General features: G+C 34.4%; 1 protein-coding gene across 1 annotated transcript; it reads left to right on the forward strand.

The window, feature by feature from the left end:
* Positions 1 to 281: 281 nt before the first annotated feature.
* LOC109211733 (putative calcium-transporting ATPase 13, plasma membrane-type) lies at positions 282 to 12,223 on the forward strand. The gene is made up of 3 exons (XM_019375306.1): positions 282 to 1,596; positions 1,770 to 3,409; positions 11,801 to 12,223. Exons 1-3 carry the CDS (start codon positions 282 to 284, stop codon positions 12,221 to 12,223), a joined length of 3,378 nt encoding a protein of 1,125 aa, XP_019230851.1.
* Positions 12,224 to 12,443: the final 220 nt, after the last annotated feature.

Raw genomic sequence — 12,443 nt, forward strand, 5'->3', positions numbered from 1 at the left:
GCGTGCTTTTCCCAAATACAGTCCCACAATTTGCCCTCCCCTTTTCTCTGTCTTTATTAGACTGTTTATAGGTAGGAATAGTATATAAATGTGCTCGTATAATTTAAAAAAAAAAGTGCCAACACCACCTAAACTATGGTTTGTTTAGTATAAATATAACTACTTCTCGTACCTACTCAAAGTCTTAATTAATATCGTCTCATTTCCATCTATGCAAAGTTCTTTTTCCTTTCTGATCTACCCCGAATCGATCTTTCCATTTTTAATTTAGATTGTCGCAAATGATAAACTCCGACCTTTCAACTCACATTGATGAAGAGAACGTCTCTAACTTCTCCATTAGTGCAAAGCAATTAGCACATATCGTCGAGAACAACTCTAATAATAAGGGCAAATTTCTGTGTCAAAATACTTTTGTTATTGAACACCTATTTAATGCACTGGAAACAAATACTGATTCCGGCATATTAGGAGATTCAAACGATCTCTATCGTCGCCGCAAAGCCTTTGGTTCCAATACAAAATCAGAAGGCCGATCACCTTCTTCTATCACCAAAGGCTTTGATCAACTGATACTTGAAGCATTCAAAGATACTACCGTTATTCTTCTTCTTTGTTGCGCCGCACTTTCTCTTGTTATTGGGATCAAGATGAATGGTCTCCAAGAAGGATTATTTGATGTTTTATTAATCTTTCTGCCAATAATGATTGTTGTTAATTTTGGCGTTACCTATAGATTTTTCAAGGCCATATGGATGAAGAAGAAAATGGCGAAGCAGAAAAAGGTAGTCCGGGTTCTTAGACACCACCAGATGCTACAAATTCCAGTTTCTCAAGTGGTGGTTGGTGATATTTTGTCCTTGGAAACAGGCAATGAGGTCCCAGCTGATGGGATTCTCATTCATGGAAACTCATTCAAGCTCGATGATGGTTTAACCGATGAACACTTTTCACAACATCCCTCGTTGTTTGCTGGTACATGTTTAGTGGAAGGCAGCTGCCAGTTTCTCGTGACTGCAGTTGGCAAAAACACTGAAAGATGCAAGTTGATGGAATTGGTGGCAAGTTCCCAACATGATTGTATGTCAAAGCTTCATCGATCAATTGATGAGATGAGCTCATTCTTAGAGAAACTATGGTTGAGTCTCTCTTTGCTCATTCTTATCGTGCAAGTTTTCCGGTGTTTCTTGTGGAAATCACGGTGTTGTGATAAGGATCGTAATCCAGATCCTAAGGGTGTGAAGAACACAGTGGAGGAAATAATGAACGAGGCCACAAAATACATGAGGAGGAATCGAGGTGGCACCAATAATAAGGTTAATGGTTTGGTGGCTATGCTTTGCATATTGTTATTTTCATTAAAAGATGGATTATCTTTAGGAATTTTCATTATTCTTCTATATGCATCGAAGGAGATGAAAAAGGCTCATCAAACCATAGTTCATAAGCTCCCAGCATGCGCTAATGTAGCCCTTGTTACCACCCTCTGCCTCGGCAAAACACTTGACCTGGTTGTGAAGCATAAAATGATGGCGGATTTATGGATTGGTTTCGAGAAAATTTTGAACCTTCCTGCAGATTGTGGCGGAGCTGAAGGTAAGGAGATAGTTCAGTTGAATTCCCTTCGTCTAGAAGTTACTATGTGCAAGTCTATAGGGTAAAAACAAATTTCTTTTCTCATATAAACTGTTGAATTCCCTTGTTTCTAGCTAGGTAGAGAATTTTTGAATTCCCCTTATTAAGATTTCTGGCTCCGCCACTGCATGCAGATTCTGTTGAGGAAGTCCTTAATACCTTACTCGAAGGAATTTGCATGAATATAACTGGTGGTGTCAGTGATGATTCTCTTCTTATTTGGGCTGAGAAAGTGCTTGGCGGTGATATTGATGAATTGCATGGAAGTTGTACAATCCTAAGCCGTGACAATTTGTATCCTAGCAAAGGGTTGTGTGGGTTGCTAATAAAGAGAAACAAAGAAGATGGAGAATTTATGCATGTGCATTGGAAAGGAGAACCAAAGCTGGTTCTATCTATGTGTTCTCATTATTATGACATTAACGGCACCATGCAAACCCTAGATGATGGAAAAAGAGAGATGTTCGATAGAAATATTGAGAGTATAATATCCAACGGAGTTCATTGCTTTGGTTTTGCTTATAAAAAAGTAAAAACAAAACAAGAAAAGGAAAATTACCCCGTTGATTCTGAAGAAAATACTAGTATTGCAAAAGATGGCTTGAGCCTTTTAGGGATTGTGGTACTAAAGAATCCATATTCACCTGAGTTGAGGCAAACGATTGAAATATGTCGAGAATCAGGAGTTGAGATCAAATTAATGGTGGATGAAGACTTGTATACTGCAAGATTGATGGCTCTTAATTCTGGAATTTTGAAAGTTGAAGAAGACATAGAAGGAGCCATAATTGAAGCTGCTGAATTTAGAAGTAGCTCCAAGGAAGCCCAAATAAGTATGTCTCACAAAATCAAAGTATTGGCTAATACCACTCCTGCTGATAAACTCCTCTTGGTGCATTACTTAAGAGCTAAGAATCGCGAGCTCGTGGCAGCAACTGGTACATGCATTAGAGACTTGCCATATCTCAAAGAAGCCGACGTTGGGATTTTTATTGGTGAAAACTGTGCGGACTTGGCTAAGGAAGATGCTGATATTACTGTGGTGGACTCAAATTTTGGTATGATCCCAGCTATATTAATCTTGGGCAGGTATGTCTGTACTAACATTGAGAAGTTCATACAGTTGCAATTGATACTCAATATTTCTGCATTCACTACAAGTTTTATTCTCCTAATTTTTAATCCCACGAGTGAAGAACAATTGACACCATTTCAGTTATTGTGGGTAAATATAATAATGGAAGTTCTTGGTGCCTTGTTTTTGGCAATCATAACATCAGCCGTAAAGCCTGAGTCTTTGGAATTTCATCAAGTCATGATGAACTGTTCTAAGCCAACGACGACTAATTATGGTACGGGTGCACCTATTATAACCAAGAACATGTTAATGAACATAGCTGTTCAATCTATGTTTCAAGTTACACTTCTGTTGATACTTAGCGTGAAGGGAAGGGTCATTTTTCGCCTCGACGAGACATTGTTGAGTACCATGATCTTCAATTCATACGTACTATGCCAAGCTTTTGTGTTGATCATCAGTGCCATTGAGATCACAAAGACAAGTATCTTCAAAGGGAATATCAGAAGAAATCCGTGGAGAAAATGTTTGTTTATAGCTAGTGTAGTAATTGTAGGAATTATTGTTGCTTTGCAAGTAATACTAATCCAGATCATGTCAAAGATTGCTCACTGGAAAAAGTTAGGAATGAAACAGTGGTCCATCTCTATAGGAACTGCAGCTCTATCTTTGCCCATACACTATGCTGCAAAATTGGTTTCAAATTCCTTCCAAAGTTTCTTAATTATGTGTGTAAGAATGTAATTATGTATTTACTTCAAAAAATTATGTACAGAAATTTGTAAATTACTTATATTACTATCCATTGTTCATGATTTATTTCTCTGTACTTATGCTAGAATGGAAAGATCAGTTCTGTATTTATTTCCACAAATATTCTTGCTAAGTATAATTGAGGAGTAATAAACCGTGGCGGACCAGGATCTTTGTTAAGGAGAGTCAAAATATAAAGAAATAAACTCACCAAGAAGTCAAGGGGTGTCATTATAGAGTATATATACATTTTTTTTAAAAAAAAAATTACCGAGTTAGACAGTGTAATTTTCCGATGAAGGGGTGTCGGTTGACACCCTTGGGTCCATGTGGCTCCGCCACTGATAATAAAATGATGATACTTGGCTAAAAGAATCTTTGAACAACCTAAGGGTCGCAATCATCTCAATATCATGGCTCATCAAGTAATCAAAAGGTGAATATATATATATATATATATATATATATATATATATATATATATAATTTCCAGGTAAGTTCTCCATTGACTTTGGACGTGTTAAAGTAGAGTATCGACCTTTTATTTTATAATAAAGAGAAAAAAGAAGAATTAGAGGTAGAAAAATTAAGTAACAACAATGGTTATCAAAAAATAATAGTAGCAGATACTTCTGTTTCCTTTTCCTTCTTTTGTCATTCTTTCGGTTAGAAGTTGAGAAAGGTTGTCCGCTTAACAGATTTTTGATTATTCAAATGGCAGCAGCCAGCAAGTAAAAGGAAAGTAGGACAGCTTGGATGCTTAAGTACATATTTTCGTATTCAGTGGAAATTTTAATTCGTATTGCTTAACATATTCTAATGGAAGATTTTTGCATTATAACTTTTGTTGGGCCAAGTAAAGGTAAAATTTTGAATACTGACAAAGCAATTGTAAAAATTGCCCCCATTTAACCTATACCCATTTTTTTTAAAAAAGTTTTAACTTGTACCCACTTTTTAAACAACTTCAGCCTCCTTTCTCCTCCTCCTTCTCCTCCTTCGTCTTCTTCTTCTTCTTCTTCTTCTTCTTCTTTCTTCTGCTGCTGTTGATGCTGCTATGAAACTTCAGTTCATGGGANAAGAATTCTCTCTCCCTACTTTTCTCTGCAATATTGTTCTTCTTCTTTTATTGTTTCATAACACGTTATCAGCACGAGGCTCTAACCAATTGAGTAGAAGATTTGGAATTGAGCATAATGATTGTCAATTATTCCATGAACTTCCTTCATGATTAAATTCTGGATTTTAGGTAAGTATTTTACCGTATTTTTCTCTTTTATTTTATACTTTGATTTTAAATACAAGCAAAGACAACAAAGTTTGATTATAACTCTAATGGAGTTTGTAAGAAATTATAACTACGTGAAGTGGTAAAATTTTTATGTCTTGCCATGGTCAAATTCATGTATGATTGTGGGCAAAGAATTGAAAACCCGTCCCATTGAATTTGCTCCATTCTCATTCCCTTAAGAGAATGTGATAGCAATATGTGATAAGTCTCAAAGAAGACAAAATTATTACCGTGAAGGTATCAATGGATGTGGACGTGGCAATAGACGAAATTATAATCGTCATCATTGTGATAATGAGAATAATAAGGATTCTCAAAATAATCCTTCACTCTGTGAGAAATATTTGTCATCGATTTGACATGAGATTTTGTAAAGCACATATAGATGATTATGGTCCATTCATGATGTGAATGTGACAACATCTGATTTATGAATACTTATTCATTCTTCAAAGAATATGAACGTGCTAGTGGTAGTGAATATACCGCACTCACCTCTAGAAGGAGGTTTGAGATGATATAAGAAAATAATATCATTATTATGGCATGAATGGTCATTGGTCACGTACCTATTGTACGCCAAAATATTTTGGCATTGTGATTATTAAAAGACAACGGTAATGCAAGAAACAGATCTTGCATATAATTTTGACCATAACCATAATGGTATAACTTTCTCTTTAAAAGAGATATTCACCATATGGGTGTTGATGAATATGTGGTACTACAAAATTAATTGAGAACTCTGCAAGAGCCAATTATACTATTTTGGAGAAACACAATTAATTACCAATAAGGTATTGTGTTGTAGTAAGTCTCAAAGAAACTTATTCAGTTTCCAAAGTATACGCGAAAGCGGTTGATTATATTGAGACTATAAATAAAGGAAAGATTTAATATCTTCTATTACTACATCTTGTAGCGGGGTAATATGTATGTGAAAAGCTACCCGCTTTATTCTCCAATTTGTACTACATAACAAAAGAATACCACAATGAAGTGGATATTTATTGATATAAAAACCCTTATCATAATAAACTTGGAGTTTATTCATAATTGCACACATCATGGTGTAAACCTGAAGTTTATCAATATTGTAATTTATCCAGTTGGCATACTTGGTTTAGTCATGTTAGTTCATGTATGATGTGCAAAAATAATAGAGAATTCACATGGGTAAATATTAAAGAACTAGAAAGTTCTTTACGAATTCTCTTATATTGCTTGTTCTCATTAATTAATAGACCAATTAAAATTGGGATTGAATCCCATGAATGCTGGAAATATCAAAGGTGAATATGGGCCCATTCACATGCCATGTATACCACATAAGATGCATCTATGAGATGGTTACATGTGCAATTATTATTGACCCGCAACCTGGTGTTTGCGAGGTAACTTGCTCAATAATTTAATTTAGAGCATATTCCAGATTTTCTATTCAAGAAGTTCATCTTGATAAGTTGGTCTACATCACAGTTGGTTTAGCAAAATGATTTATTGAGTGCCTCCACTTAATAGCTAAACAATTGCTTATGAGAACAAAGTTTTATATATCAGTTTGATATACGTTATATATGAAAGTATATTAATTTCTCCCCTCACAAGTGGTTCATGGTCAGGAACCAAATAATTCCATCTTATTATTATTGATGTGCGGTGTATATTTTGATTAACACCATAACGCACAAAGATGGGTTCTCAAAGTTGAGAAAACAAGTTAGTTTTTCTAACATGAGGGGGAGACATGATAAACAGTTGAGAAAAGGTTACGTGGAATGAATTATCATTTATACATCTAGATCCTCGAATAAGATAATATGAACTTGAAGTTCATAAAAGGATAATTCAGTTGCAATATATTGCAAAGCATGCCAGACGCATTTGCTGACCCAAAGAAAGTAACTATATTCTCATTGCAAATGCTCCTATTAAGTCCTAGAAGGACAAAGTCTATGATACGCTTGAAGCGTATAGACAAATCGGTTTCGAATAAACTTCTTGATAAAGAAGATGAGCAAATGATCTAAATGATCATAATAAAGGAGGCAAGTGATCTAGAAGATCACATGACATAACACTTCATAAAATCTCAAGAGAGATTCAGGTACCTGAAAATATGAATGAAGAGATCTCTATGTTATGTCTTTATGAAAAATAAGGAGGTTGGAACCGATATAAAATGTTTGTCGACGACATTGATTATAGCACTAAATATATATGAGGATCTTAAGTCTGGAGAAACAATTCGAATAGAATTGGTTTCATATGAAAGACATGTAGTTCAAATACTTGAAAGTATAAAGTCAATGGTATGTGCAATCAGTTTTCGTTATCTTATATGTCTAGCATGACATGAAAACTTGATATGCATCTAATTAAAGTCTATTATATGACTTAACTTATATGCCAATCCTTGAAGGATTTAAATCGCTTAAAGCATATTCAATTCTTGCTCCTGAAGTACCATATCCTAAATGCAATTTGTGCACATATGTATCTTGCTATAACTATAAGCATGATAACGTGATAGCGAGAATACCTCTATGAAAATATTGAAAAGTCATTCCACGACATTATATGAAGACATTACATCTCTATCAAGAATGATGATTCTAGGTGCAATGCATTCATTCAAGTTAATATGGATGATTTGTTCATCAAATCTCTACCAAAGATCTTTTGAAGATGGTGCACAAGATTGGAATGCAAATGCTCAAGGATGTGAATTGATGCTCTCATCAGGGAGAGTTAATACGCGTTGTACTCTTTTTCCCTTACAAGGTTTTGTCCCACTGGGTTTTCCTTGCAAGGTTTTTAACGAGGCAACCAAAAGGCGTATTGTTAGATATGTGTACTCTTTTTCCTTCTCTCGAATTTTAATCCCACTGGGTTTTATTTTAATTAAGGTTTTAACGAGGCACATTATCCGTTGAATAGACATTCAAGGGGGAGTGTTATAAATACAATTATATTTATGGTGAATGTCTATATTTAGAGAGATTCTAGGGTTTATTACTTGGTGGCTAAGTCACCCTCTCCCTATAAATAGAGAGTTCTATTTCATTGTAATTCATCCTAAATATCAATAAGAATTATCTCTCCCTACTTTTCTCTGCAATACTACTCTTCTTCTTTTATTGTTTTATAACAGTTGAGGAATTATTTATTTTTTATAGTTGTCTTATTCGACCGAAATTTTAATTAATAGAATCAAGTAAGTTTCATATGCCAGATAATTAAGCATCAACATGACCCTCACTCAAAGTTTATTTTAATTAGTTGAGCCATTTTCTTTATAAACTTAGTTGAATCAAGTAACTACAGTTAGCGAGGTATAATCTTGTTGAATTAAGTAAGCATGGCAGTTTAGCAGTTTTTTTCCTTCCTTTTAGTTTGATCCAAGCAAAAGAATTCTATTCAGTTTATCAGTTTTACCAGGTATGAAAGCACTCAATCTAAAGCAAATAATACATCTAAAGAATTGCTATTCATGCATTCGTGTACAAACCAATACGAACGAAGTAACATAAATATTCCGATAATTATTTATTTCCATCAGCCAGCGAGAAGTTTGGAATAAAGTTAGTGTTTCTTCCATTAATCATCGGCATCAAGAAGGATTTGTGTGAATAATGAAATAGTTAACATTACCTATTTTAAACTTTACCACGGTAATATAATATCTTTTCAAGTAAATGATATACAAAAGCAACAAGAGTGATAATATTATATTTGATTTTACTTAACAATTATAAAGTTTTAAAATTACTGTATGTATATACGTATAAACTATTGTCCACGTGAAGTCCCGTGTGATACACGGTTAGGAGCTAGCTCGGCATGCAACATCATGTTATGTTATACGTAAGAATGGATGAGGCAGAGGCCGTACAGGGAACATATTGGCCCTACAATTTCCCATTTTTCTTGTTAGAGGGTGTTTGGCTAAGGTTATAAGCTGGTCAAACTGGCTTATAAGTACTTTTTGGTTTATCTACGCGTTTGGTAAAATTAAAAGTGCTTATAAGTTAAGTGCTTATAAGCCAAAAATAAGCCAAAAGCCATAAGTTCGTCTCCCCTAACTTATCAAATTTCAGCTTATAAGCACTTTAAGTTTGGCCAAAATATTTACTATTCTATCCCTAAAATACTTCTTTTTAAAACAAAACTCTTCGTATACCCAGTTCTTCAGCTGCATATTATTAATTTCATCACTTTTATCCAAACACGTAACTGCTTATTTTTTAAATCAGTTTGAGCACTTAAAAGTGCTTATCAGCACTTAATGCTTATCAGTTATTCTAAATCAGCTAAGCCAAACGGGCTCTTAAACTAGTACTTCTTTTCAGCTTTTATATTGTTTTATTTTTAAATATGTTTTTGAGGGTTAGGTCGCTTCTCAAAGTTATTATAGATATAAGATCTTAACGCTTTTAGTAAAGCGAAAATTCTTGGAAGTTGGGACTTTCAAGGGGTTCAGCCGCCACCACAACCGTCTTTTTTTTCTATAGATTTTCTCTAGATTTTCTAATCAACATCACAAGACAATAAAATGTTAAAATAAATTATTATGTCAAACTTTGGTATAGAAGAGTATAATATAATAATTTAATGTATAAAACGTTAGGTAGTTAGTTATATTAGTATATCCAATTTCAATAACATAGAGAAACTAGTTATGCTGATATTTTGCCAAGTTTGATTAGCATACTCCTTTGGTTTTCATTTATGTGAACTTATTTGATAGCTTAAGATAAAAGAAAAGATTTTTAAAATTTTTGTAAATATGCCATAAAATTTGTTTGAGTATAAATCTTTTGATACTTATGATGTAAAATATTGGCATACCACTTGTGTGAATGTGAAAGCTTTTCATTCTTCAAGATAAAATTGCAATCCTAAAATTAAGAGTTTTCCTGTTAGGAAAGGGTTCATCCGTTTTGAAATTGACTAAAAATTAAAAAATAGATTCACATAAATTAAAATAAATAGTGTAATATTTATACCAGTTCAAATTACTTGACAGAGCAATTTATCTACAGGAAAACATGTTAACAAGAGCTGAAAGAGAAAATCAACTTTATTGAGAGCATGGAGTAAAATGTAATGTGCAGGGATTGGAATTGCAATGGTAATCTTACTCGCGTAAACATTTTAAGGGACAAGATAAAAACTATCCACACAACTGCAAGTTCCAAACAATTTTACGCATATGATAGGTGGTGTAACACTCCAACTTTATATATAGTGATTCCGAGGACCTTACTTCTCGGTTATCTTTCGTTATATTAAAAACAACGGAAAAGGGTCAAAATTGCCCCTAAACAATTGGAGTTGGTACAATAATACCCTCCGTCCACCTATTTTGCAAAAATTACCCTCACCGTTATCTTTTCGGCTCTAGACTGCCCTTTCGACTAACAGCCATATTAGGTAAAAAAAAAAAACTTAATTAATTTCCACGTGTCATCGTCCCATTAGCCTAACTTAAAACTCACCTAAATTAAATAAACTCACCCACATTCTAAGACCCATAAACAAAATTACTTTTTCCTAGTCTATCCTTCTTCCTCTCCCTCTTCCGTTTCTTTCTCCTCTTTCTTTTCAAAAATATTCGAACATCTAGAACTCTCATACACCCATGTTTTTCCTAACCAAACAAAATTTTCTCTTATAGTTAATCACCTTCCTCTTCCTATTTCTTTCTCTATAAATGTACACATCAATACTCCTATTTTTTTCCACCACACCATTCATCATCAATTTTTCTTACTACACTTCGCTGCTTCATAAAATAATGTCAATCAAGTGTTTATTACAGTCACATTCTCTAATAAGTCGTATTCTCTCATATTCTCAGGCATATGATTTCAAATATTCCTCTTGATTTTACCGTCTCTTTTTTAAAATTGGCGGTGTTGATATAGCCTGAATAGCATCCTCGTACAATAGCTTAATTTATGAACATGATCGAATGTTCAGACTATGGTGAGCCAATATAGAAGAAAAAGGTCGAGGTCCGAGCATAGACCAAATAAAACTCTGGTATAATCGAAACTGGATGCAGAGTTGTCAGGAAATATACAACGAAAAATATTGCGAATGCTCAATGACCATTACCGTTGACACTCTGTTAGTGTTCATATATATTCGAGTGAAAGTTGTATGACGTAAAGTATTAGTGATTAGAAATTGTGGTTATTTGAAAATAAAACTTTAATGGTGTTTGTAATGATTATTCAAATAGAGTGCAAAGTCAAAAAAAGGATAAGAAGAAGAAGAATATGAACACACGCTAGAGGGGGGTGGAGGGGGGGGGGGGAGATTTTTTTGGAATGGAGGGTATTATTGTACCAATTCCAATAGTCAAGGAGTAGTTTTGACCCTTCTCCGTTATTTTAATTTATGTGAGTTTTAAGTTAGGCCAATTGGACGATGACACGTGGAAATTAATTAAGTTTTTTTTTTACCTAACATGGGTGTTAGTCGTAAGGGCAGTCTTGAGCCGAAAAGATAACGGTGAGGGTAATTTTTGCAAAATAGGTGGACGGAGGGTATTATTGTACCAACCCCAATAGTCTAGAGACAGTTTTGGTCCTTTTCCGTAAAAACAAAAAAAGGTCAATAGGGCAACTTTGATGTAGAAATTACCCAGCTTAGTTTGGATTTCATTTCTGTGCAGATATAATAGGCAGAATGGCCTAAATGGCACCTATACTTGTGCCACTTTGTCATGCCGGTCCTCCTACTTCACTTTTTATCATCCAGACACTTTAACTTGTTCAAAATCAATATTTTAAACCCCTCTGACCGTGTGTGTATCTCACTTGCTTGACGTGGATGACACATCATATTCCACGTCATTTTTTATATTTTATCTACTAAAAATATTTATTATATATTATTTTCTTAAAGAAAAAGGAAAAGACAATCAATGTCTCCATCTCATCTCTCTTCCCTAAAATAAATTCACATATTTCTTCTTCCTAGGAAATGTCTAAATTAAATGAAAATAGAACAAAATTAGTATTTGTAAGCAGCAATGGCCACTTTTAGTAAGGGATTTTCTAAAGCTTGTTGCTGACAAAAACATATGGCTGGAGTGCCGTAAAAATGGCCCAAAGAATATCCACCGCTTTTCATGGCCAAAGCACTACCGGAATTACCTCTTCCATGTTCAAAATTGCAGAAATCGCCACCCTGCCAATCATCTTGAGGTCATGAAGCCAACTCTTGAAGAACCTATGAGTGAATCACTAAGAGATGTTGAAGACCTTTCTCTTAAGTTTTCCATTGATGTGGACTTCAAAGCCAATGGGGAGCTTGATATGGCAAGAAGGCAGCAGGAACTTGTGGAGAAACTCTCCCGGAAAGCTAATTCAATTAGCAAGCCTATTGTTAGCGTACAGGGGGGAGACGAAAAGGGGGTGTTGTGTGTTTGGGGGGTGGGGGGACGGGAGTGAGGAAGAAGAAGAAGAAGCGCACAGGAGGAAGGGGGGGGGGGGACGAAGAGGGAGGAACAGAATATCCCTTTTGCTTTTTTTTTCTTATTTATTTTTTATTCTTATTTTAATTTTAATGATTTTTTTTCTTTTTATTTTAATTATTTCTGGTTCAACATATTCATATTCACACTCCTTATCCGCGTGAATTACACCCACTTTGTCCAGCTCAACCATTATT

This window comes from Nicotiana attenuata, unplaced genomic scaffold, assembly GCF_001879085.1.
Source record: "Nicotiana attenuata strain UT unplaced genomic scaffold, NIATTr2, whole genome shotgun sequence".
NCBI classification, from domain to species: Eukaryota; Viridiplantae; Streptophyta; class Magnoliopsida; order Solanales; family Solanaceae; genus Nicotiana; species Nicotiana attenuata.

Excerpts from the sequence above, each read along its gene's own strand:
- LOC109211733 (XM_019375306.1), top strand. The coding sequence starts at position 282 with ATGATAAACTCCGACCTTTCAACTCACATTGATGAAGAGAACGTCTCT. Across the intron at positions 1,597-1,769 it reads AGATTGTGGCGGAGCTGAAG|ATTCTGTTGAGGAAGTCCTT; the intron begins GTAAGGAGATAG and ends CACTGCATGCAG. Across the intron at positions 3,410-11,800 it reads TACACTATGCTGCAAAATTG|CAATGGCCACTTTTAGTAAG; the intron begins GTTTCAAATTCC and ends ATTTGTAAGCAG.